Source organism: Brassica napus, chromosome C1 (assembly GCF_020379485.1).
Source record: "Brassica napus cultivar Da-Ae chromosome C1, Da-Ae, whole genome shotgun sequence".
NCBI classification, from domain to species: domain Eukaryota; kingdom Viridiplantae; phylum Streptophyta; class Magnoliopsida; order Brassicales; family Brassicaceae; genus Brassica; species Brassica napus.
This window is the reverse complement of record NC_063444.1, coordinates 3,796,697-3,822,560: the sequence shown is the minus strand read 5'-3', so window position 1 is coordinate 3,822,560 and position 25,864 is coordinate 3,796,697. Positions and strand designations below refer to the sequence as shown.

Here is a 25,864-nt window from a genome sequence, read left to right as displayed (position 1 = left end):
CCTATAACATTAAATTTTAGTGTCTAGCAATCAAAGCATTTTATACGTACAATTTTTTTCTTAATTAGGTAAATACCCAAAATCTCACATAATGGTACTTTGATTGCTAGACACTAAAATTTAATGTTATAGGTAGATTGCTAATATTCATATTCTTTTTGTATAATGAGCCAATTGACTCTTATCTGTTTACATATATTTATATGGATATTTTTGGCTTGCGATAATTTATATTATTTTTTATTCCTTAATTCTCTACATATCTAATTTTCTTTTTTTTGGCTTTGGATAACAATCCGACCAGACCCGAGTTTCTTTTTTTTTTTTTTGAAAATTACCAGACCCAGACCCGAGTTTCTTCAATTCTGGATCACTTCAACAAACTCAAAAAGGTTTAACGACGATCAAATGAAAGCTACAAAATATTTAAAAAAAGGCAGCAACAAATTTCATTAGGAGTCATTTACTAAATTAGTTAGGTAATATTTAGGTTCTTCTCAATATAAAATGGAGCCCTGAGCTGAAAAAAAGTTTGGAACCTTATTAAAGAGAAAAAAAAAATTGGGACCCTCTTCCTTAAAAAAAGATAATTTAAAAAATTTTGGATCTTAATCTAGGCTAAATTTTTAAAGTTGTAATGGACCCTGTGCAAATATACTCTGAGCATATGCAAAGGACCGGACCTGATACTATTAAAAGGCTATAAAAATGAGTCAAGAAAAAAGAATTGATGTATCGGTCTTGTCGTTTTGATACCAAGCGATCGAAGTTTGAGCTTCCGGGCCGATAATAAAATACATAATTTATTGGCTTTAGTTCTCTGTAGCATAATGGTCAAGATGTTATGTTGTGGCTTAGAGGTAACGATTTCAAATCTTTCTTCCTCCATTTCTACTAAAAAAATCTCATACATTATTTGCAAGTGCCTTTTATTTTCTGCTGATTCCGGCCTTCGTATTCATAGGGCCGGCATTGATCTTGAGTTATGGGAGTCAATCTAGTGAGTTTTAACCAAATATTCTAACAACTGCCTAATATACATAAATAAATTTTATTTTTTTCAAAAAATCATAGGGGTCAGCTGACCACCTTTCCCACCACCTAGCTTAGCTCCGCCACTGGTTGTCTCTTCATACCTCCACCTTTTTTCTTCTTCTCTTTTCACAATAAATAAGTTGAGAGACTTAAATTATTTTCACAGCTTACTAAACTAACAAAGACTCTGAATTCAAATGGTTACAGAAGGTAATGCCTAATTGCCTATCCAATCCTTAGTTAGTTTTTCTCAATAAATGAAACGAGATGATAGCTCTTTTGTTAGACACGGTCAAATTGTAATGCTTTACCATTTCCGTTGATATGAATTAACATATGCATGCGCATATTCCTTTTTTTGTGCACCAATGCCTTCATTACTAAATTTAAACGATTACAAGACTATTAGCAACATCGTACATACCACGATGTGCGAAAACCCCGACATAAAGTTCAAGGGTAAACAAGGATAGAGACACAAACTTAGAAAAATTTGATAAAACATTATGAGAGATACATAAATTGCCACTTGTGATCCAATTTAATAAAAGCTCAAACCACATCTCCAAATCTTCAAATAACAAACGATTAGTCACAATATCAAGTGACGTCGCAACACCATCCAAAACCTCAACTCTCATCTGAACAAGAGTTGTTGCATCTACCGGCTCCAAGTGAACCTTCACATAAGATAGCAAACGGCTAGGAAATTGGTAAGTTTTCCCGGTTTTGGTTACCGGGGTAAAGTCACCTCTTACAAAGAGGAATTTTGATGGAATAATTCTCTCCTGTGAAAAGGAGGATGTGGAGAAAGATCTCTCTCGACCCGAGCAAGAGGAAGTTTGAATAAACTTTTCCATGGTGGTTAAGTTTAACAGGTTGACTAAAGCAAGCTTACTATGAATCAATGGAGTGCTTGAGCTTGTAGTTGTAAAAGCAATCACTGAAAGTATGGGCACTTCTTTCTCTGGCCAAAACCCCGCATAAATATCAAGAAAAATCGAAAGAGCTCCTCTGTTGCCTCCGAGGTGATAAACAAATGGCAGGCCAGTCGAAGATATTATTCTTATGAAGCTTTGGACCTCCGCGAAAACATATACAGATCCGTACCTGAGTTGTTGGAGCTGGCAGGGAAGACAACAACACAAACTGTAATCTTTTATCACCAAGGGAGGTTTGAAGAACCAGTCACATCGCCTAGCCTGAGTGGACTCCGTGTAGAGCAGCAGTATACGGCGGTGGATTTGTAGCTCAACCATCGGATTCTTCGTAGCCGGAATATTTTCGCAGTATTGCACATACTCTTTAACAGGTTTGACTAGCAAAGGGAGAGGAACCGCCTGGGAGATGCTTCGTTTATGCCATGACAAGATGGAACAGATCTTCCCCGTAGGGAGAGTACGCTTCACCCATAAAGACGACAGACAAGGTAACTGACCATATATCTTCAGATCTGGTCGCCAAAGGATACATAATATGGAGGCAGGTGAGAGCAGAGGAGAGGCGACTGGCAGATTTACATGAGCAAATAGAACCTGTGATTGAGAGACAGATCTCCACATAGGAGAAACGATTTCCGTCTTCACCGGTATTATCCAGTAGGACGCTCTTTTGAAAGGTTCATCGGGGCTTAAACCCGAGATGCAGTGAGAGGCGGTGGATGAGAAAGCTAGTGACTTCAGCAGCGAGATAAAGACAAGCTACAGAGATAGCACCACCGAGAGAGCCATATCCAAGGAGCTGCTTCTCCGCCGCGAGCACATGAAGCCACTACGCCTTAGATTGCTCAGCAAAAAGAAAAGGAACAGACTAAAAAAGAGAGAAAGACCGTAAAAGAGCAGAGAGACAAAGAGGACACAGAGATGAGGTGAAGAGTCCCGACGCCGGCGAGCTTGAGCATCACCGGCGCCAGAAAATGGTGACATAGGGGTTGCCTCGATAATGGTGTCTGGGAGGAGCGGCTAAGGCAAACTAATGCGCATATTCCTAATTTGACAAAAATAAATATTTGGGGTGAGAGAGGCTCAAACTCTCGACCTCAGGATCACTGAAATAGCTATGAGACCTACGCGCTAGCCAACCGCGCCACAATCCCTTTTGATGTCAACTTTCTCGCTTTCATCAGACTAACCGTGAATTAGTTACAGATTGCTTATTTCAGTATACTCCAAGAATATACTCACAGTCACAGTCACAGAATGGATAAGTAAGGCTTTATTCAACGAAGTCATAAAGATGGTAGTAACCTGTGACTGAAGAGTGAGCTCTCTGATACTTTTCACAAAACCCAGAAAGTCATTAGGATGGTAAGCATCATGTCTGATTTTCTTAAAGATAGACAAACTATGTAAATAGAGTACTACCTTGATCATAAATTTAAAATGAGAAACATAAATCGAGTATTAAGGTGGTCTTTCAACTAAAAGAGAATAAATCAAGAAACACAAGTCCAACCAAAGTGGAGGGTGTACCAATATCATGGATGAAACATCAGAAATGTGAACTCCAACTAACTTTTTTTTTTAAAGAAAACAAAACTAGAACAGAGACAGACTCTCAAGCTTTTTAAGCAGTAACGGAAGGCTTGGCAGCAGCGGAAGAGAGCCTAGACCTCTTCTTTGCCAAACTCTCACTCCTCTTGTCACGTTGTTCCTTGAGCCTTGAGGCAAGAAGCTTCTGGTACTCAGCAGCTTGAGAGTTAGCCTTAGCAATCCTCTTCTTCTTGTCAGCGATTCTAGCTCTCTTCCTCTGAAGGGTCAAGGGAGTCACAAGCCTCTGGATCTTGGGGGCTTTGCTCACTTCCTTACCTGTTTTACAAACCAAGTTTCAGAGACCATTGGTATTAATCACCAAAAAAAGTAAGTTTGAGATTAGGTTTTCAATCTTCTCTCACCTTTCTTGTTTGTGAATTTGCGGCGGTAGGTGTTGACGTACTTCCTGACATCATCCTCCTTAGTGAGGTTGAACAGTTTACGGATCTTGGAAGCTCTCTTGGGTCCCCTCATCCTTGGCTTCTCGGTGTCGGTAAGCCCGGGAAGATCCTTCTCACCCTTCTTGACAATGACAAGGTTAAGAACAGAGAGATCTTGGCTGACGATGCAACCACGAACAGACTTTCTTCTCCTCTCTCCAGTCCTCCTTCCGTGTCCTCTGAAGCAAGGCGTTCCTGCTCAATCAATACACACAATCTTGTTTAAATCCACATCAAAACAGACAAACCAATACAGATGTAAAGATGATTGATTTTACCTCTGTGAAGCAAAAGGCGAACACGGCCTGGAGTCAAAACTCCCTGCTTCATTGGGAAGCCTTGCTTGTCGCACCCACCCATGATCTTGAAAATGTATCCCTTGAACTCCTGCAAATAAAACAGTTGATTAAATTTGATCATTTTCTTTGAAATTATAAAATTAATAAGATAAGATGAAAATGAACCTCGCCCAAAGCATCTCCACTGACTTCTTGGGAGAGTCTCTTATCATAAAACGCACGGCTGCATTAACAAATGTTAAGCTCAATTAAACTAATATCCATCGAAAATAAAACCTAAACTAGAAAACAGACATGTTTTTGAGCAGACACGAAACATAGAATAAGATTCCAATGTAATAATATCACAATAACATCGTCAAATACCAATCAGAAGAAGAATAGTTCAGATAACCTATGTTAGTGTTCATGAATCGAGGAAGAAGATGAAGTCATAACAAACTTTCTACTTTGGATAAACGATAAAAGTGGTTACATGTGAGCTTATATAGTGAGCTTATTCACTGGTTTACAACTGAATATTAAACCAGACTAAACCAACACTAAACCAACAATTTGATTTACGGTTCTATACTCTAATAACCTATCGTGAAATCTACGAAGGTAAGAATGAAAATGAAACAGGGACTTACAGTTTCTGGTCATCGTCGATCTCGAGCTTCTTCTGGCAACCAGTGGTTGGATTCGCGACGTTAAACTGAAACACGGAAACATGAACACAATGAGCAGACAGAGAAAATCAATGAAACTATAAGACTATTCTTGCCGTCTCTACGTACCTTCATCTTCTCAGGTCGAGACTACAGCCACAAGAGAGAAAACGGCTTTGGCAATCGACGACGCTTAGGGTTTTCCAAAGCCCGCCCGCTATTTATACGATCAAATAAGGTTCGTTTGGTTTTTGTATTCTAATGGGCCATTTGAGGGCCTTTCTGGCCCACTTAAGTTTATGGTTATGTGCTCCTGAGATCTTCAAATTGTTACAAGGTTTTTAGTTATGGTTATAGTTGGGGTTACTAATATCAAATGATTTGGTTATGGGCTGAATGTTTTGGGGGTAAATGTTGCTTATGGCTTTTTCTATGAATACACTATTATTTTGTTAATTCACTATCATGGTGTTATAAGTTGAGAAGATTTAACTTTTTACATACATCATAACCAACAATGGATCATCAGAATCTTAGGAAATGTCTGGTTTTATTTTGGAGTTTAAGCATGTAATGAATCTCTCAGGGAAAAAAAGGAAGGAATATGAAAATTGTGCTAAATTTTGACTTCTATTGTTTGCTTCTTCACGGTTAGTATCTGGCATGCCTTGGCCTGAGGGTTATTGACACTTCGTTTATATATGAATTTAGATCTGTCTCAAGGAATTTTTCCCATAACTCTTGCAGATTTTTTGATCCATCTTCTCCTTCAAAATATGTCTCTTAGTTTTTAATTTAAAAAATTAAGAATCTTTTATATCTCTTATTTAAAAGATGTATTTTAGTTTTTTTTTTAGTTAAAAATTAAGAGATTGTATCTTATATTACGATAAAAACTCTATCATAAGAGACATGCATTAATCATGCTCTTAAAAACATTATTATCCCTGGTTCTTATGGGTGTTTCTTAGGGTAATTAGTAATTAAAAAAAATTAAGATAAGAAACGATTCTTAATTAGGGGAAGGAAGAGACGTCTCTTGTTGGACACGTGTTGATAGGAAAAGAAAATGGTGCTTTCCTCGACGAAGGAAACTCGCCTTCTTCCTCGTCGGACCACTGAAGCTCATCATCGGTTTCCTCTTCTTCTATGTCGCTAACGAAGTCAATTTTGCAACTAGGTTCGTCCTTGATTTCCGCAAAAGTGAGGAGGAGGCGTCCGTCTTGGCGCTTGGCGGAGAAGTTGTTGTGCGACGGCACAGAGACAGCCTCGAGAACCAGTCGGCTGTTTTCATCTCAATCTCTCTCGCATCGAAGAGGTATGTGTTAAAAGCTTGATTCTTTCTCTGTTTCTGCATGTGGGGTTTCAATGGAAGATTGATCAAAAAAGGACGTGACTTTGGCTTTATTTTGATGTTGTCGGTGGTGGGTTATGGAGATCGTTTTTTTGAGAAAATGTGCAAGTCTTGATCTTGGTGCGATTTGCTTGTTAAGATTTAGTTACATTGGCTCTCTGAATGCTCTCTGTTTGTTTGATTCTTAATGCTTATATATCAGTTTTTTTTTGGCTTTACAGAAACAAAGTGTTACTTGCAGACTTCTGGTTCTCAGGAGCTGACCATGGCGAGTTATTATCTCGCTCCTTTTTCAGTTGGAGTGAGTGGTTCTTGGTATCTCATGGGTTGATTACAACTTCCCAGCACTAGAGTCTCTTCGAGTTCTAGTGGTTGTGATCTTTCGGCTCTTCTTCAGGCTCGGTCTAGTAATGTGTGGTAGTGCAGTGGTCTATCAGCTCCGTGTTGTGTTCAGGTTCGATGGCGGCAGTAGTGAGTTCTTTGCTCAGTTGGGAGGCGATTTCAAGTGTTGTGTGGCGCTGTGTACAAGCCCGGCTTTGGTGTGATTGCAAGGCTTAGAGGTACGTATCCGAATCCTCCCCTGTTGGTTGTCTTGCGCTTCATAAACAGTGATGGTTACAAGCTCGGTGGAGATCATCGGAAACCAGCTACTCCGGAAACGACACGAGAATTCCCGGCATCCGAGGCAACAAGGAGAACCTCACCTTCTCGTGTTTTTCGTGGATGGTTGAGAACGGCAACCGATTCTAAAGGATTTCGAAAAACGGACTAGCGGGCGGGCGAAGCTAGTTTGTAATAGTTTGATTTTGGAAATTTTGTTCAAAACCAGTTTGTAACTGGATCCGAATCCCCGATTTCGGGTAGAATTAATATATAATATATAATTAAAAAAAAAGTGTTACTTGCAGCAGTTTGTGTTGTGTAATAAGATAGATTTGTTGTCAGCTTTGATACTTTTATGCCTTTTGATATCGAAAAAGGATTCAAGGGTCATTAAAGATGTTGTCTTTACTTGTTTCATTTCAACTGATACTTTTGTAATTGGATTTTTTTGCTAATTGAACATGTTAGCTTCTAACATTAGGTTAAAAGTTTTATAATTCGCTTAAACTCTCTGTTTTTCACTGATCAAACCTAGTTCGAGCTGTGAGTTGCATATATGATATTGATTCTCAGACGTTTTCTTGCACAGATGACAGTGTTTCTCAAACTCAAATAAGGTTCCTTTGGTTTTGTATTCTAATGGGCCATTTGAGGGCCTTTCTGGCCCACTTAAGTTTATGGTTATGTGCTCCTGAAATCTTCAAATTGTCACAAGGTTTTTAGTTATGGTTATAGTTGGGGTTACTAATATCAAGTGATTTGGTTATGGGCTGAATGTTTTGGGGGTAAATGTTGCTTATGGCTTTTTTAATGAATACACTATTATTTTGTTAACTAGGTGCTGACACCCCGCGCAAGCGCGGAGCTGGTTACTTTGGATATCGGTGGGGCGGTATGATTTACGGAATGTTGGTGTTGTTTAAGATTTGTGTAAATTAAAAAATAAAATTTATTGGAAATAAGACAACAAAATTGATCCTAGCTTTTGACGATTAACTCAAGTTAGAGACATCTCCCAAAACGGAAGGAAAATTCAAAAAGTATAATTAAAGTAAAATATAGAGAATGTGAAAAAGGCCTAAACATGAAACAGAGAGCGTGGAACAACGGAAAGGGAAAGAGAAGAAGATGAGGAAGCTTACGTCAAGTATATGAAATTAAAAAGATAGATATTGGGACAGCGCAGCACCAACTTATTTGGGGATCCATATCAAGTTATCAACTCTGTATATATCCGTTGTTTGAATAAATACTCAAAGTTTCAAACTACTTGCATTACAAAATTATTTTATTTTTTCAAAATACACATTGTTTGCAGTACTTGTTAGGGAGCTCAAGGAATAATAGCATATATTAAACCTACACTAATCTTCATCGCTAAGATCACACATTGTCTACATCCTCAACGTTAGGATATTCCAAGTAACACTTCTCCTCGTCTTCCTCGTCACGGGTTCCATCTTCATCTTGTAAACTCCAAGTAACCATCTTCCAAAACACAGCACTCCACTTCTCGTCCCTCTTCAGGCTTAGCGGTGGTCTGTGACAAAATCCAGCCGTTGGATTGAAACAGAGCTCTTATATTGGCTTTGTGGTTCATAAGAGTTTCAAGAATAGTGAAACTGGAAGCATCGTGGCGTGTGGCTCCCTTCTAAGGAGATCTTCCCCCTATGTGAAATAGTTTAACAAAACATAAAGATTAAAATAGTTTAACAAAACATAAATGAAGGTTGACGTTTTTACATTATGAAAAAGTAATTGTGGGTTTAAAATGTTTGGGCTCAAATTATGTTGGGCTCTATGTCAAAAACCTGATTTGAATTTAAAAACTGAAAATAAAAAAAAACGTTAGGTTATCTTTCTTTTTTTTTTTCTCCGTTGTTGGGACAGCATCACCTGTGGGATCCCTGGCCTGATTAGAGCTTAAGTTTGTGAGATTGGGGAGCGATAATAGTGTGATGCGTTATTGAAGAGGAGTTTACTTACATCAGTTAGGCTTCGTCCGCATCATTCCGTTGCCGTTGGTCCTCGGGTGCTTCGTCGTCGTCGAAATCTGCAAAAGAAAAGGTTTTAATTTGTTAAGTAAGATGTCTTTTATTTCTTTTAGATACGGTTGCTAAAAAACATAATTCATTCAGTTTTCATGTTTTGTTTGGAGATTGCAGGGTAGAAACCGTGGATCACAGAATCCTGTAAGAAAAACAGAGAAAAATCAATAGTTGTTCATAAAAAAACCCATAGACAAAACCAAAACAAAAACATGAAGACACGTTTCATATATGAACAAAGAATAAGCAAAGCAGAGTTAAAGTGATAAAAAAAATAAGTTAGAAACAATCATCACCAGTTCATCAAGGAGGAGAATGGTGATGCCCATAAACTCTCCATTCTTGTTAATGGTCCTGGAATCCTAGAATCGGATGAGCCGACCAATAATGGACTGAGTGGACCTTCCAAGGCGGAGAGAGTTGAAGGTGGAGTAGGGAACGGTGGCAATGGCGGCTGAAGCAGCTGGATAAGTCATTTTCGCGACGGATGTGAGAAAGTAAAGCGATCGGAAAACTGAGAAAGAAAAGTTTGAGACAAGATGGAGCTTTTACCTCGAGGGATTCTATATATATGAGAGCTCCGAAGGCGTTAGAGGAGAAGCTAAGCGTTTGGTAGGCGCAAAACGTGCGTAGAGCCTTAAAGATCGACCATAATAGCTGATTACCGGAAGGGGAATCGCAAGCGACGAAGGAGATGGTGAAGATGGCGGCTTCCCTAATCTTCTTAGCTTTGTCCGTATCACCACTTTGGGCAGATACAAAGCCTAATAAACAGAAAATCAATAAGCCCAAAGCCCACTTTTTGTCGAAGTCCATTCGTTACCCTTTAATTTAAAAAAAAAAAAGTGGGGTCCACAATGTTATATTAGTTTCTGAACTTCGTAATATATGTTAGTTTCGGCCATCAATGTACAAAGAATAACCTTTGGTGCAGTGGTATAATTATGGGTGTTTATATATCAATAACCTGGGTTCGAGCTACAGATTTGACACTTTTCACACTTTTTAAAAGTGGGACCCACAGACTGCTGACGTGTCGTATCAGGAGGAGAGAAACTCTCCTATTATATAATAGATTCACTATCATGGTGTTGTAAGTTGAGAAGATTTAACATTTTACATACATCATAACCAACAATGATCATCAGAATCTGAGGAAATGTCTGGTTTTATTTTGTAGTTTAAATTGTTTGCTTCTTCACGGTTAGTATCTGGCATGCCTTGGCCTAAGGTGAGAGGGTTATTGACACTGTCACTTCGTTTATATATGAATTTAGATCTGTCAGAAGGGATTTTTCCCATAATTCTTGCAGGTTTATTTGATCTCTGTTCTCCTCAAGAAATGAAACAAAAATTCCCCCAAATGCTATAGCCACAAACCATGACGGCAGCTAGATAAAGCATTTCCACTGACTTCTTGGGAGAATCTCTTATTGTTGCTGCATCACCAAATGTCGAACTCAATAATTAATATGCACAGATCATAAAACCTAACTAGAACATGTTATTGAGCGCAGATACGAAACTTAGGTATTGTTTATATTGAAAAAAAAAAAAAAAACATAGAATGAAGAAGATTCCAATGACAAGTTTCTGTTCACGATAGGGATGTGATGTAATTCATACATGGACTGTACCTAATCTCATGGTTAGGTATAAATCAACATACATAGTAAATCTGGTAAGGAGAATAATGGGATATATTTCTTGACAGATTTACTTTATATTAATTGATGCAAGCAGAATTTAGTTATTTTAGTTTAATATCGGAAAACTTTGATATATATAAAGGTTAGTTTTCTAAACAAATGTTTTATCTGACATAGAGTAGGGGTTGACGTTCAGGTATCCATTCGGGTTCAGTTCGAGTCTATTTGAGTTTCGGATTTTCAGGGTCAAAAATTTCAATTCCATTCGGGTATTTTTAAAATTTGGTTCGGGTTCGGTTCGGATCTTTGCGGGTTTGGTTTGGGTTCGGGTTATTTAAATAGCTTTTAAAATTTTAAAATTCATTATATACATTAAATTTCTCAAAATCTATAAATAAAATAATATACTACATATATATTTGAATAATATATGTAAAAATACCTAAATGTAACATATAAATTGGTTCGGTTTGAATATTTTGGTAGCGAATCAATAGATATTTCAAGTATTTTTGAGTTTTGAGTATATTTTAGCTATTTTAGATATTTACTTTTAACTATTTGTATATATTTTAAAATATTTTAGACAACTTATAAGTATCTTATATATTTTGGATGTTTTTAATATACATTAAATCTAGAAATAGTTAATATGTTAGGTATATAAATATATTTTGGATACATTCGGGTAACCGAGTTACTTCGGTTTCGGGTCGTATTCGGTTTTGGTTCTCTAAATACCAAAATTTTGAACCCGTTTGGATATTTAATCAATTTTAGTTCAGGTTCGATACTATTTTTTGCATCGGATTCGGTTCGGTTCTTCGGATTCGGTTTTTTTTCCAGCCCTAATATGAAGTGTGATTGGTTATCAATTAGAGTAAAAGGGTGGGAAAATACGGTGAAAATGAGATGTATAGAAAATAATAAAGTTGAAATAAATTTTTCATTTTATTAATAGTTAGGTAAGATTTACTCTATTTTTACTGTTTTCTCACTTTTTAAAGTAAATGAGATGAAATCTATTTCACTTGATTGGACGAAATTAAAGTAAATTTGCCGAAATAATTTTCCACCCATTTTTATTTTCTCTAACTCTATCGTACAGTCATACCCATAATAATAATACACAGAAAGGGGTCCAAAAAGATAAGCTGACATCCAAAAGAAGATAGCATGATTATGAGGAGGTTCTTAGGATGGGGTTTTTAGCGGAATATAAAAAATCGTCTTTTAATTTTAACTAAAAAAGCTAAGAATCGTCTCTTAAAACTCTTATTTAATAGCTAGTTTTTAGCTTTTTAGTTAAAAATTAAAAGATAAGTTCTTATATTACGCTAAAAATCTCACTTTAAAAACCTTCCAATAATCACACTATCCTTCTTGGAGAGAATGCTTTTGTTAATTCCCATGAAAAAAGATAAGCTGAGAATCCCAAAAATATCATATCCTTCTTCCACGTGTAGATAATGCTTTTGTTAAAATGGCAGATGAAGTCGATCGAAGATTAGATGCGGCTTTGGATGAGGCTTTCGATGAATATTTTGAAGATACCTACACCAACATCGTAAAGAACCAAAAAAGGAAACATAGGAAACGTGCATATGTCGAACGAAACCGAGAAGAGGGTCATACCCGTCTATGGAATGACTACTTCAGTGATAATCCAACATTTCCGCCTCATTTATTCAAACGTCGTTTCCGCATGAACAAACCAGTATTCATGCGTCTTGTCAATTGTCTCTCAGAAACTTTTCCATTCTTTCAACATAGAAGAGATGCTATCGGAAGATTAGGTCTATCTCCACTACAAAAGTGTACGGCAGCACTTCGTATGCTTGCTTATGGCTGTGTCGCTGACGCCGTTGATGAATATCTCCGACTTGGTGAAACCACATCACTTTCATGTTTAACCAATTTCACAGAAGGGGTAATCCAGTTATTTGGAGATGAGTATCTACGAAGGTCCAATCCAGAGGATCTTCAACGACTGCTCGATATTGGAGAGATACGCGGGTTTCCTGGGATGATAGGCAGCATCGACTGTATGCATTGGGAATGGAAAAATTGTCCAACCGCCTGGAAAGGACAATACACCCGTGGATCAGGAAAGCCACCAATTGTCTTGGAAGATGTAGCTTCACAAGATTTTTGGATATGACACGCTTTTCTTGGTCCTCCAGATACATTAAACGATATTAACGTCCTCGATCGATCTCCTGTTTTTGATGACATTTTCGAAGGTAGAGCTCCAAGGGTACAATACCAGGTCAACGGACACCATTATGGTTTGCCTTACTACCTCACAGACAGTATATATCAAAGATGGTCAACATTTATCCAATCTATCTCAAACCCTCAAAGTCCAGAAGAACAGTTATTTGCTAAAGTACAAGAGTCAACCCGAAAAGACGTGGAGCGTGCTTTTGGAGTATTGCAAGCACGATTTGCAATAGTCAAAAACCCGGCTATTTTGTGGGACAAGAGACAAATCGGGATGGTTATGCGAACATGTATCATACTGCACAATATGATCGTAGAAAATGAACGCAATGGATATACTCAGTGTGATATATCAGAGTTTGAAGAAGGTGAATCGAGTAGAACTTCAGAGGTGGATATGTCATATGCTCGCAAGCCTTCAAATCTTCGTGCAATGCTTGAAATTCGTAGCCAAGTTCGTGACCAACATATACATGAACAACTTAAATTTGATTTGATTCAAAATATTTGGAACAAATTTGGTAATGATGAAAATGTTTAATTGTTGTATGTTTTTTTTTTGTGTTTCAATAAAAATAACATTTTCAAATTTTCTCGTTTAAATTTTTTTTTTTTAAGGATTCCAAAACGGATAACACCATTGGACCAACATTTCTGATTAGAGTCCTTAACTATTCAAAAAAAAAGAAATTAAATTAATGCTAAGGACTATGGTGGGTAACACAATTGGAGGTGCTCTTAGGATAACGTTTGGGCCAACGGTCACCAAACCAAATGTTCCTACACATGGGTTTTGAGATTTCTCCCTATAAAAGAACACGAAAATATAAATATTAAACACACGATTCTTCCCATCTCTACCTTTGTTTATCTACCTTCTTCAAAATTTCAAGCAAATAAAACCATCTTCAAGAGCCCTTAACCACTTACTGTATACAGCGTGACGAAGAAATGATGACCATGCAAGCGTGGAAGATCGCTACCAATTTGGCTTTCCCCATGGTTTTCAAAGCTGCGTTGGAGCTTGGCGTCTTCGACACGATTGCTGCCATGGGCAATGGTGCATGGCTCTCATCTTCGGAGATAGCTTCTGGTCTCCAAACCAAGCCCACCAACCCAGAGGCGCCTATGTTACTAGACCGGATGTTACAGTTACTTGTCAGCCATTCGATCTTGAAATGCCGTACAGTCGAAACTGGAGAAAACGATCTAACCGGGAAGACCCGAAGGATATATGCAGCTGAACCGGTTTGCACGCTTTTTTTAACCCGTGGTGACGACTCGGGTACTCTCATGTCCCTCTTCATGTTGCTCAATAGCCAAGTATTTTTCAAGACATGGTACGTACGTACTCCATTATTTGCGAATAAGCCGAATAAATGGCTGATCCTCATCAACTATACCTAGCCTTCTAATTAATCAAAATTACGATAAAATAATCTATATACACACGTTCTAGTTTCAATGAACAATTGGAGACACTTATTTTTGCATAGGGATAATCTGAAGGGTGTGATACAAGAAGGAAAAGATGCGTTTAGTTCAGCTCATGGCATGCCATTATTCGAATACATCGGTTTGGATGAGCAATTCGCTGGTATGCTTAACCATGCAATGGCAGAATCTTCTACCATCATTATGAAGAAAATTTTAGCAGTTTACAGAGGATTCGAAGATGTAAATACTTTGGTGGATATTGGAGGAGGACTTGGTACCGTACTAAACCTTGTCACTTCCAAGTATCCTCAAATTAAGGGTATCAATTTCGATTTAACCATGGTTTTAGCCAATGCTCCTTCTTATCCAGGTACAGTACTAGTTGATTAATTTAACAAGTTGGATACTGAAAATGTTTTATTCCGACAATAAGTTTATTTTCTATTTAATTTATCTTACAAAAATCGCTATAGGAGTGGAGCATGTACCCGGAGATATGTCTATAGAAGTTCCAAAAGGAGATGCTATCCTCATGAAAGTAAGTTATATATACACTGCAACTGAATGTATAAATTACATGTTAACATATATAGAATTTCATGGTTAAACCATGATTTACGAACTAAGATGGATAAATTAATGGCAGCGGGTATTACATGACTGGACAGACCAAGACTGTGTAAAGATTCTAAAGAACTGTTGGAAGAGTCTTCCAGAAAAAGGAAAAGTAATAATAGTAGACATCGTTACACCAATAGAACCAAAGAATGGTGACGTTTTCTCGAACATTGTTTTCAGCATGGATATGTTGATGTTAACACAATGTTCGGGTGGTAAAGAGAGGTCTCTCTCTCAGTTTGAAGCTTTAGCTTCAGCGTCAGGTTTTCTTACTTGTGAAATCATTTGTCTTGCGTATGCATATTCTGTTATCGAAATGCATAAATAGATTCAAAGTTTACAAAGATAAATGGGTTGTGTGTTTGGAGATTATGAACTTAAATTAAGTCTCCAATGGGTTTTTAATTGTTTGTAATAAGGATTTGCTGTATTGATTGTTTGTCTTTCATTCAAGATTGTGTTTCTTGTTTAATGTTCTGATCAATATTTTGATAAAAGCATGGTATGAAACTCAATAACACGAGCGATACAAGTCAAGAAACAAACAACAAGAGGAATTGATATACATGTAATCGATGACTAGGAAGAAGAGAGAGTTTTGTTTCAACTAAAACACAATAGAAAATCAAGTAACTCACACACGATCATCCATACTGGGAAAGCCGATCAAGACTTCCTGGTTGCTATTCGTCTCTTGTCGCAGGATCCATTCCGGTCGACGGGCTATCAGCAAAATATTCTGGATGCTTCACATTCACACCATACTGCCAAACCGAATTTAATCTTTGGTTAGCTATCCACTGCTAGTTAAGATGAGATGGAGTAACCTTACTGCCTGAGCTACTGCAACCCACAATACCGGAACTAGTTGGGCATGCTTCTAAAACCTTTTCTATGTTGATTATGTGATACTGTATTACTTCTATGTCATTTCTACCTTTTACAGCTTCACTAGACACAAGCCATCTACATTTTCTTTACATTGTCTCTGGGTCAAAGTCACCACTAGAAACATGAACTTAGAGAAGAAGAATTATTTACCTCACGCAGAGCTTTTGAGAGGTCTTCCATTGTCAATACCAAACGCTTATCCTGTTTAAAAAATAAATTAATATTCATGACATGATCGAAAGTCGAAAGTCGAAACAACAAAAACGAAAATGAGCAAGATGTTACCTTTTGTTGTTTTTTGTCTTTGACAACTGGTGCTGGTCTAGCCCTGCAGTGCCTGTTTATAACTTATTTAATTTGAATTACTGAGAACCTTAAGTCAATACGTTCATTGGAAAATATAGGTTATACAAGGGCCGCTTCAATTGGTCCAAGTTAACTATGAAAAAGGGTATTAAAAGCTTTTGGAGAATGGAACGAAAACTTACTGAAGAGCATCGCTTGCAACATCTGCAACAAACTTTTGTGTAGCCACAGCAACTAGCCTTATTCTGTTAAACCAGTAAACAAAACTATAAGCACGAACTGGCAAGAATATATACAGAGAAAAGATTATGAAAGAGGATAAAAACCGGACATCTCAAAATCCCAATGCTAAGTCGAAAAACAAAACATGAACCCCATCATTCTTCCGTACATACAATCGGATGTTAAAATATAATCAAAGTGCCAATCTTTTCCACTCGTAGACAAACTTGGAATTCAAGATCATACCATTTCCACAGGAAAAGTATATAAGGAAAAACTAAAATCCAACATGGAAGAGTATTATTTTCCAGGCCCGACGTAAACCTCAACCACAAATCACAAACCTAGAACATCTGAGATGATTCTAACCAATACATCTGATTAAACTGCCATTCGAAACTCAAAACATGAAGATATAGCAACTAAGCTGGTACCACACAAAACAAGACGGAAATACCTACAATCGTACGTCGGGGCACTGAAACCCACTCTTAGCCAAGTAGTGCTCCACTAGATCATCAGGAATCTGAAAGAAAGTAACAAATCCAAAGCTCAATCAACACCCAGGGTTCAACCATTGGAGAGAGCCTGAAAATTTTCTAAACAGCAAAAAAGTTGGAAATTTACAGTAGGAGTATAATCCATGAGAGAGGCAAGGAACTCAGTAAGAGCAGCATCATCTTCATGCTTTGCCTCACCAGATTGTTGGCCGTGATTCATCTCTCCCACCAAGTTGTGTACTTAAGCCCAAGTTCTTCCTCAACACACCTTGAAGTAAAAAGTTTTATTTTTTTTTTAAATTCAAAACATTAATACAGAACCTCTGAACTTGCTTAAAGATCGGATTAAGATATGGGAAATCAACATTGTGATGACACAATAATACAAAAAAAAAAATACTGATCATCGTGTTCAAATTGTGATCTACTAACTCTCTATCACAGATTCTTTTACTCTTACGAAGCTATAGTTGGTAAGAGACGAACTAATCCTGATCATCGTGTTCCAAAATTCATCACCGAGTTTTGAAGCACAGCAATAAGAGAGCCTTTCAGGAGCATAAGATCGAAATTCGATACTACCCAACGGAGAATACAAGATTGAGCTGAAGAGATAAATAAAACTACTGAAACTGAGCGAGATTGCGAACCTGAACGAAGCTGTAACGTGAATTGAGCTGAGACGAAGGAGGAGAAATTTTCCGACGGAGTTTGGCCGGAGAAGAAGGGATCGGAGAGTCGAGCAATTGAGTCCCCGTTGAAACCCTAAATCCCCGACTGTTCCAGCTTCCAGCTCGTATCCATCTCCACCTGTTGGATTTTTTAACAACCGTGAACTCTTGATTTGGGCTAATGGGCCTTGACATTATAACTAAGCCCATTTAACCTCTCCGTTGGTATTTGCATGATAATATTCCCCGGAGGATAATTATCCATCTGTTTTCATCTTCCCATCAAATCAATTCCCATTTCCCACATTTATAAAAATATATATCCAAAATATTTGAGGTTAGTGTTCTTTAATCTGCATAATGGTTTTTTGGTTGGGCTCGGAGACAAAGAATATGACGATGAAAGCACTCAAAGCCACCATCTAGACCGAATATATAATGACTACAGTCCTACGAAAGCACTTTTTGTTCTCTTTTGTCTTGTTGCATAGAAGTGAAAAACAGAGAAATTATACTATTAAGGGTGGTTTTATTCTACGAGAGGCAGGTGGTAAATCAATGAAGGTATACACTATTCTCTCACCAAAAAAAATGTAGATACTTCATTCAAAAAAACGTGAGTGCAAGTATTAAATTTCCTTTCCGTAATTAACATAGGGATAATTTGCTTAAAACCAAAAAAAAACTTATGATATTAGCTAGAACAGTAAAACTTGTAGTTTTGTTGGCATAATGGGTGATATGTAATGACGAAATTAGTATCAAAAGTTTCGGATAGAACTTGTGTCCTATAGAAAAGTACAATTAATAGGTTAGCTGGGAATATTTTATTAGATTTACCGATATTTGGCAAAGATTTAGTATATATTTGGTTATATTAAACAAAAATACTTGTTTTCTCTCTCATTATCATTGTTTCTTTCTTCATCTTCTTCTTCTATTTTTTTTTTTACATTTGCCTGATGAATCTAAACAAAATTAAAAAAAAAATTGTGAATTCTGAACAATTTCATGAGTTCATAAGTTTCTCTGCTTATTTCTTTAGGAATTCATGAGTTGCGAACAACCAAAAAAGATCATGAATTTTCTTGCTTCTTTTTTCCATTTTCTTCCTCTACATAAACACTTGAGCGCATCCAACCATTCATCATCATTATCACAGTCCCGAACAAGATTAAGAGTTCTCTATACCAGAGTTCATTCTCTATCGTACAAAAAATTCTTCGGGTCATTTTTCCAACAATCAAGACGGTACCGTCACAGAATTAGCTGGCTGTATCAAAGAGCTATGCTATGATAATATGATAATTAGACGAGTACAATATATAATGGATGTATATATTAAATCTTAGCTTGTGTATAGAGGAGTTTATCCGGTTATAAATTATTCAAATATATTATTCTTGAAATGATGGTTATTTACATTTTAGCTTAGCCATACACATTAAAATATTGATTTGCTTCAGTGACGCAATGTGAACTAAAACAAAGATCATAGTTAGTTTTCTTATACTGAGTTCAAACAGGTTTGCTTAATCTTGATTTGCTTAATCTTGATTTGCTTAATCTTGTAAAACAGGTTTAGAGATGAGCTTGAGGAGGTCCAACTAGCTAATTCGTATTGAAAATGTTAAACTCATATATTGATGATAGTTACAGTAAGTTAAAAATTTATAATATGATATATCAAAGAGTTATGCTATGATAATATGATAATTACATGGCTACAATATAGCATGGATGTATATATTAAATCTTAGCTTGTGTATAGAGGAGTTTAGCCGGTATAGATGATTCAAATATATTATTCTTGAAAATGATGGTTATTTGCATTTTAGCTTAGCCATACATATTTAATTGAAATGAAAGGTTTTAGCCTATCTTTTTTATTAGTTGAAGTAGTGGATGGCTACAATATATCATGGACATATAAATTAAATCTTAGATTGCATAGACCATATATATTTAGCCGGTTACAAAAGGATTCAAATATATCATTCCTAAAAGTGGTGGCAATCTGACTTAGCCATAGATATAAAGTGATAGACAATATTTTATTTGCCAACACGGATAACAACTTGAGAATACAAACTCAGGGACATTTAACAATCTACATATGAACAATATACATAACAAGAGTCTAATAGTAAAATAGAGAATGGTAGATGACACATAGAATTACTATTAGGAGTAAAAATAATGTGTTTTTTTTAAACATAATATTAGTTTCAACAAAAGGAAATAAAAAATACTTAAAAATGTTGTTAACCGGATAAAATAGGCAAACCCGAGCTAAACATAATTTTATCCCGCAAGAAGAAAGGTTAGGCGTCTAAATGACTCAGTATCACCAAAACTTGTTTTAAGTTAGGCTATGGACAACTAATTTTATATTTGCATTGCTAACACATTATTTACGTTATATGAAATATAATAGTAGCATATCAATATAAAATTAGTTAAATGACTTATTATAAGATATGCTGATTACATGTTAGTTATATGAAGTTTAACATTCAAATTAGAAATATCATTTGTAATTGTATTAGAAAAACATATAACTAATTGCAAATGTTATACTACATGGTAGTGTAAGCCGGCTAAAAACATTATGTGTCTTTTTAAAAGATAGTATTAGCTTTAACAAAACAAAACAAAACACAAAATACTTGAAAATGTTATTTACCGGATAAAACAAGCAAATGGCAGCTGAAAATAGTATTAGCTCGCAAAAATACAAGTTAGACGTCTAACAATGACTTAGTTTTAACTTATGCTGTATATGAGACTTGCTATTAATTTTGAATAAAATTTTGCATTATTAACATATTCAAGATTAATAGCAAGTAGATAAATAAGTTGTTATCTGTTATTAAATAAGTTAACCATTCAACAACAAATCTCAAAAATCTAAATTCAATGATACATGGAGAAATATTATCAAATTGTTATAGTGTTGTTAGATATGTTAATAGGTTAAGGTACATTCTTATAACAACTTCTTACATCCTCGTCATATTCCCTCACAACAACCACAACGTATTCTAGATATACACCATTGTTTTCCACAACTTCGGTTTTTGCTTTACAGTTGCTAGGTTTCAAAATTGCCGTTTCACACATCAATATTACATTCTCCATCTTAACGTCTTTCATCCTCGTCAGACAAAACAATTGCGGATCTTCAGTCGCCTCATATAATGCATCTAACTTTTACATATATAGAGGTGTATTGTTAGAGTTAAAAATAGCAGTTACTCAAAAAGTTATCCAAGTAATATTTTTGATAACGGATTTAGTGTATAAAATTTTGAAACTATTTACCTTAGCCTTGGTTTCAATCTCTCTTGCATGACCAGAGATCATGCTTAGTTTCGCAGATGAATTCTTTGGTGTGTCGTCATCTTCATCGGCATCCTCTGACTTGGCGAAAAAAATTCCAAGACGCTATCTGGATCAATTAGGTAACTTCATGCAGTTCAAGCCAGTCAGGTATGCGAATTCTCAAAGTGAAAATCTTACTAGTTTTCCGGCAAAAAAGAACCACACCTCATGTTTCTTCGCGACCTTTAGCTGCTTGAAAATGATGAATTGACCAAATCGTTCTGAGAAAGAGGGCTTTTCAGGTATCTCAATTAGTTTGCCAAAGGGGAGGATCTATTGGTATCTACTTGGTGTTCGTCTTGTTCTATTTGGTGTCTTAAGATAGAGAATCTAGGACTTGTTTGATGGATTGGAGATGTTTTTGAGAGGAGAGAGGTTGGGAGACTTTTTGGATTGGTTGGGATATGATGGAATAAAGAAAAAAGCTGAAATTTTAGAATTTTAAAATAGTAAACAAGACAAGGGTTCTAATTTTGGTCTTACAAATCTTGTTACAAATCCTATCGTATCTTTGGGATATATTTTGCCTATACACACCGAATATGAAGTATATGGGTATCAGTGTCCTCCATAATTATCAACAGTGTCTGAAATGTGGGCTTTTGGCAGTGTGCTAAATAGCGGATAGATGGTTGGTAGGCATCCTAATTTCCCATTAATATAACCATGATATTTAATTGTACTGTAAATACACAATAATTGTTGGAAATACAACATTTTTGCTTAGTCTAAACAATATAAAATGATGTAGCATGCAAAAATGATGTAGCATGCAAAAAAAAAAAAGATGATGTAGCATGCAAAAATCAGCATCGCATTTACATTGCAGGACAGTTAATATGTCTGAAACCTATAAAGATTTTAACTGGCCTGCTAATATAGTACACTAACGTATCCTTTATTCCTTTAACAATTTGTTTGCTATATTAGATGATCAATAAAAAAATATTAATTGACTAACCGTTTAAGTACATCAATTTCTTCACGTGATTAGCAATTACCCTGATTGTTATATAGTTACATGTTTTTCAGAATACTTCATAACTTAGATGAAGTTTTTAATAACAAAATAATATGTTTATGTAGTTTGGCAATGTTTTCAAACTTCCAATACTATAAACAATATTTAGTTTCTTTAGCATCCTACAAAAGTCTTAGACCATGATTAATAGGAGATTTTTAGGGGTGAGATTCTTATCGTAATTTAAAAACCGATTCTTAAATTTAACAAAGAAAAAGTTTAAGAACCCCACCCCTAAGAACCCCCATTAATCATGATCTTAGTATTTAGTTGTTTTCGTAGTTTATTTGTAACTAGGTTAAGATCCGTGCTTTGCACGGGATGAACATTATATATAAAAATTATTTTATGTATTAAAGATTTTTACATATTATGAAATAACATATATATATATATATATATATATATTGAATCATTAAAAGTCAGTAACTATTAAATATATAATAAAATTGGTACGAACATATAAATCAATTTTATTAATCCAAAGAATGTTTTTTTAATTTGATAGGATATGTAATTAAATTTAAACGATACTAACATATATAGTATATTTTAGTGTATTTTAATATTAATGTCTACTAAATGATGATTTCTACTCATATAGTTTTTTTGAACATTTGTATCTTTTATAGAATTTTTTTTTTAAATTACTACTGATAATGAAATTTTCATTGTGGTATTAATAGTTTTAGTAATTTATATATTTTTTAAAAAAATAAGTTGTCATTGTTTGTTCAAAACTTTTATCAAAAAAAAATTGTTCAATTTGAGACTTTTGACAGTTTTAGCAATTTATAGTCGTTTTTAAAATTCAAAATATAACATATACAGAAAAATCTAAAATTTTATTATATGGTTATTGTGGTTGTTTAATTGATTTAATAGTTTAAAATTAAAAAAAATATGATAGAAGATATACTAATTTTTACCAAATTTTTATTATTTAAAATCATTAATTGTCGTATATACGTTAGCCACATTAGGCAATTTTGTAAATTTTATTTAAGGAAATAATAATGTACATTAATAATGAATTTATTGTTAGTTTAATAAAAACTTATTATATAATTAGATGAACCAACATATTTCTTTAATGATTCTAAGAATCATCTTATTGATGACATATGACTATAAAAAAAATAAAAGTTGCAATGTTTTTCTAGTAATATACAGGGGATAACCCCGGCTACTAAAGAAGAACTATAATGGCTCGTGGCCTACCACCAACTATAGATATATTGGTATTACTTTGGAATCTAAAACGAATGTTTAAATAATAATAAGAAAATCAAATCAAATCAAATCAGGAAGAGGCAAAACATAGTGGCCTATCAAATCTGATTATTAAGACGAGGCGAATGAGCACTGCAAACGAAGCAATGTTCATATGATCTAAATGGAATATCCAATATTGATTCCTCACTTCAGTTTTAATCAGTAAATTTTCTTTAGTTTTACACGTTTACTTATCGCCTGTAAGTGAAGAATAAAAAGGCCTACCAGACAAAAACTAGTACTTAAAATCTAAAACGGCAGAAGATAAATTTTGCAAGTAGTTTTTTTTTTTTTTTGTCAGCAACAAGTAGTTTTTTTTCTTTTGCAAGTAAAATTAGAGTTCCCCTTTGTTTGTTTTGCAAATCCATTTTTATACTGTGAAATATTTTGTTAATGACAAACCGGGCATGAAAAACTGCAGTTTTAGAAAAGCTATATATAATTCTCCGATAGCGGATTTAACAAGTTAACATGGTAGTTTTAAACATTTTAAATTGTCGTGTTTGAATTTACTAGAAAATTAGTTTCAAAAATAAACTCTTGCAAGATAAAATATGAATATGATATATTATGAATTTGTAGTACTTTTTATAAATGTAATTTCTAGTACTTCTAAATAAACTAGAGTAAGTTCTCGCGTGGATTTTTGTTTTGTTTTTTTTGGATAAAATGGCATTTAGATTGTTTTTTTAAATTCAAAAATAACACTAAGATCAAATCAAGTAATCTTTGTATACAATAGTAGTTAAATCAAAAGCTGTGGCTCATGTATTGCTGTAGGGTTACTACTTTAGACTTCCTCTTTTTATAATCCGTCTTTATAAAAAGGAATCCATCTTAAAAAAATCCGTCTTTATAAAATTTATAGTGCATAGTTTTGAAAATTTAGTGCATAGTTCCTTATCTAGAGAAGAAGAGAAGTTTGTACGTCACCAAACACCACTAACACTCAAGTTGCGAATAATTTCATCGGCTTATTTAAATAATTTATGTTTTCCCTTCCATTTTAATACTTTATCTTTGTCTCTAATCCTCAATTAACTAACTAAGTATAAAGTTGGAATATTAACAGCATTGCTAGTAATCGTATATTTATGTGTGGATGCTATCTGACAAGAGTTTTCTTTGGTGATTGGCCGACTTCGCCAACAATTTCTATTATAGTTGAAATGTACTTAAATCATTTTAAAGCTATGAAAGTCACTAACAAGAAAAAAAAGGCCGTTCGAGTACAATTTTGGAATCCGATTATCTACCGAAACTGCAATTAAATTAGAAAAAGGTTGGCATGCTACATCCCCTATATATTATTTGAAAAGCATTACAACTTTTTTTTGTACCCACATGTCATCACTAGAATGATTCTTAAAATCATTAGAGAAATATGTTGGTTCATCTAATTATATAATAAGTTTTTTATTAAACTAACAATAAATTCATCATTAATGTACTTTATTATTTCCTTAAATAAAATTTACGGAATTGCCTAATGTAGCTAAAGTATATATGGAAATTAATGATTTTGAATAATAAAGATTTGATATAAAAATAGTGTATCTTCTATCATATTTGTTTAATTTTAAACTATTAAATAAATTAAACAACCACAATAACCGTATAATAAAAATTTAGATTTTTATGTATATGTTATATTTTGAATTTTTACAAACGGCTATAAATTACTAAAACTGTTAAAAGTCTCACATTCAAATTTTACGATCCATGGTTTAAAATTTTTGTTATGACAAAACACAAATGATTACAAAAATTATATAAGTAAAAAATCTAATTTAATTAATTATTAAGATTAATATATATATCGTTTAAATTAAACAATAAACCATATAAAATACAATATTTTAGTTTCAAAATTTACTTTGAATAATTTTTTGATAAAAGTTTTGAACGATCATTGACAACTTATTTTTTTTTAAATGATAAATTACTAAAACTATTAATCTCACAATGAAAATTTTGTTATCAGTAATTTAAATTTAAAGGGAGGTACTTTGCTAACAAAGAATTCCTTGATTGTGGGAAGGGTTACAGACCATCGTACGCCTGACGTAGTATATTGTTTGGGAAGGAATTTTTGTGCAAAGGTTTGATCAGGTCCATTGGGAATGGTAGGTCAACGTACGTATGGACGGAAAAATGGATTATGGATGACTTTCCTCGCAGGCCGGTCAATAAAGAAGTTTTGTGTGAGATCAATCTCAAAGTCTCGGCGTTGATTCAAAAGGGAGGGCAATGAGATGTAGGAAAGTTGAACAATACCTTTTCTGTCAATGAAGTGCAAAGAATCTTACAACTTCCGGTAGGCGAAGCTCCTGATAGAGACATCTGGGCGTACACGCCGAATGGAGCTTACACAGTGAAAAGTGGTTATCAGTTGGCTTCACATGCTAAATAATCACAGGCCATACAAACGGGGTTGAGAAATCCAGGTTTACTTGAACTAAAGAAGAATATTTGGAAGATTCCCACCTTACCAAAAATTCAAAGTTTTCTCTGGAGAGCAGCATCAGGTGCGTTAGCAGTGGCTGAAAGGTTGAATACTCGAGGAATGCATCTGGATCCTCTCTGTAAACTGTGTATGACGGGTACTGAATCGATTGAACACGTGCTGTTCAAATGTGATATTGTTTAGGAGGCATGGGACATTGCAGGGTTTCCTCCCATTGTGCAGTTGGCAAATCGTAGTCTG

At 34.9% G+C, this 25,864-nt stretch overlaps 4 protein-coding genes and 1 long non-coding RNA gene across 6 annotated transcripts; 3 read left to right on the top strand and 2 right to left on the bottom strand.

Annotated features, from left to right (window-relative positions):
• Positions 1-3,430: 3,430 nt before the first annotated feature.
• On the bottom strand, positions 3,431-5,178 carry LOC106375405 (40S ribosomal protein S6-1-like). Its single transcript, XM_013815296.3, has 6 exons — positions 5,085-5,178; positions 4,938-5,002; positions 4,471-4,528; positions 4,285-4,393; positions 3,929-4,201; positions 3,431-3,842 (listed from the first exon to the last, which is right to left on the bottom strand). The coding sequence occupies exons 1-6, from the start codon at positions 5,088-5,090 to the stop codon at positions 3,601-3,603; spliced, it is 753 nt and encodes a 250-aa protein (XP_013670750.2). The 5' UTR covers positions 5,091-5,178; the 3' UTR covers positions 3,431-3,600.
• Positions 5,179-5,403: 225 nt separating this feature from the next.
• LOC125580577 lies at positions 5,404-7,329 on the top strand. The gene is made up of 2 exons (XR_007318322.1): positions 5,404-6,273; positions 6,531-7,329. It is a non-coding gene; the product is annotated as an uncharacterized LOC125580577 (long non-coding RNA).
• Positions 7,330-12,092: 4,763 nt separating this feature from the next.
• Positions 12,093-12,770, top strand: LOC125580876. Its single transcript, XM_048746127.1, has one exon. It carries the CDS (start codon positions 12,093-12,095, stop codon positions 12,768-12,770), a length of 678 nt encoding a protein of 225 aa, XP_048602084.1.
• Positions 12,771-13,615: 845 nt separating this feature from the next.
• Positions 13,616-15,387, top strand: LOC106375404 (indole glucosinolate O-methyltransferase 4-like). Its single transcript, XM_013815295.3, has 4 exons — positions 13,616-14,172; positions 14,329-14,639; positions 14,743-14,807; positions 14,916-15,387. Exons 1-4 carry the CDS (start codon positions 13,784-13,786, stop codon positions 15,213-15,215), a joined length of 1,065 nt encoding a protein of 354 aa, XP_013670749.2. The 5' UTR covers positions 13,616-13,783; the 3' UTR covers positions 15,216-15,387.
• LOC106375403 (transcription initiation factor TFIID subunit 10) lies at positions 15,374-17,655 on the bottom strand. 2 transcript variants are annotated; one of them, XM_048745258.1, is made up of 7 exons: positions 17,457-17,654; positions 16,934-17,074; positions 16,768-16,832; positions 16,267-16,329; positions 16,064-16,115; positions 15,929-15,979; positions 15,374-15,651 (listed from the first exon to the last, which is right to left on the bottom strand). In XM_048745258.1, the coding sequence occupies exons 2-7, from the start codon at positions 17,024-17,026 to the stop codon at positions 15,571-15,573; spliced, it is 405 nt and encodes a 134-aa protein (XP_048601215.1). In that variant the 5' UTR covers positions 17,027-17,074; positions 17,457-17,654; the 3' UTR covers positions 15,374-15,570. The 2 variants fall into 2 exon arrangements, with proteins under 2 accessions (XP_048601215.1, XP_048601214.1); XM_048745257.1 differs by having other exon boundaries at positions 15,929-16,115; positions 17,457-17,655.
• Between the last annotated feature and the right edge of the window lie 8,209 nt (positions 17,656-25,864).

Coding starts and splice junctions, on each gene's coding strand:
- LOC106375405 (XM_013815296.3), bottom strand. Junction 4,529..4,937: donor ATCGACGATGACCAGAAACT/GTAAGTCCCTGT, acceptor TTGTTAATGCAG/CCGTGCGTTTTATGATAAGA. Junction 4,202..4,284: donor TCGCCTTTTGCTTCACAGAG/GTAAAATCAATC, acceptor TTGATTGAGCAG/GAACGCCTTGCTTCAGAGGA.
- LOC125580876 (XM_048746127.1), top strand. CDS start 12,093: ATGGCAGATGAAGTCGATCGAAGATTAGATGCGGCTTTGGATGAGGCT.
- LOC106375404 (XM_013815295.3), top strand. CDS start 13,784: ATGATGACCATGCAAGCGTGGAAGATCGCTACCAATTTGGCTTTCCCC. Junction 14,173..14,328: donor CAAGTATTTTTCAAGACATG/GTACGTACGTAC, acceptor ATTTTTGCATAG/GGATAATCTGAAGGGTGTGA. Junction 14,808..14,915: donor GAGATGCTATCCTCATGAAA/GTAAGTTATATA, acceptor AATTAATGGCAG/CGGGTATTACATGACTGGAC.
- LOC106375403 (XM_048745257.1), bottom strand. CDS start 17,026: ATGAATCACGGCCAACAATCTGGTGAGGCAAAGCATGAAGATGATGCT. Junction 16,833..16,933: donor TCATGGATTATACTCCTACT/GTAAATTTCCAA, acceptor ACTTTCTTTCAG/ATTCCTGATGATCTAGTGGA. Junction 16,330..16,767: donor CAGTGCCCCGACGTACGATT/GTAGGTATTTCC, acceptor CTGGTTTAACAG/AATAAGGCTAGTTGCTGTGG.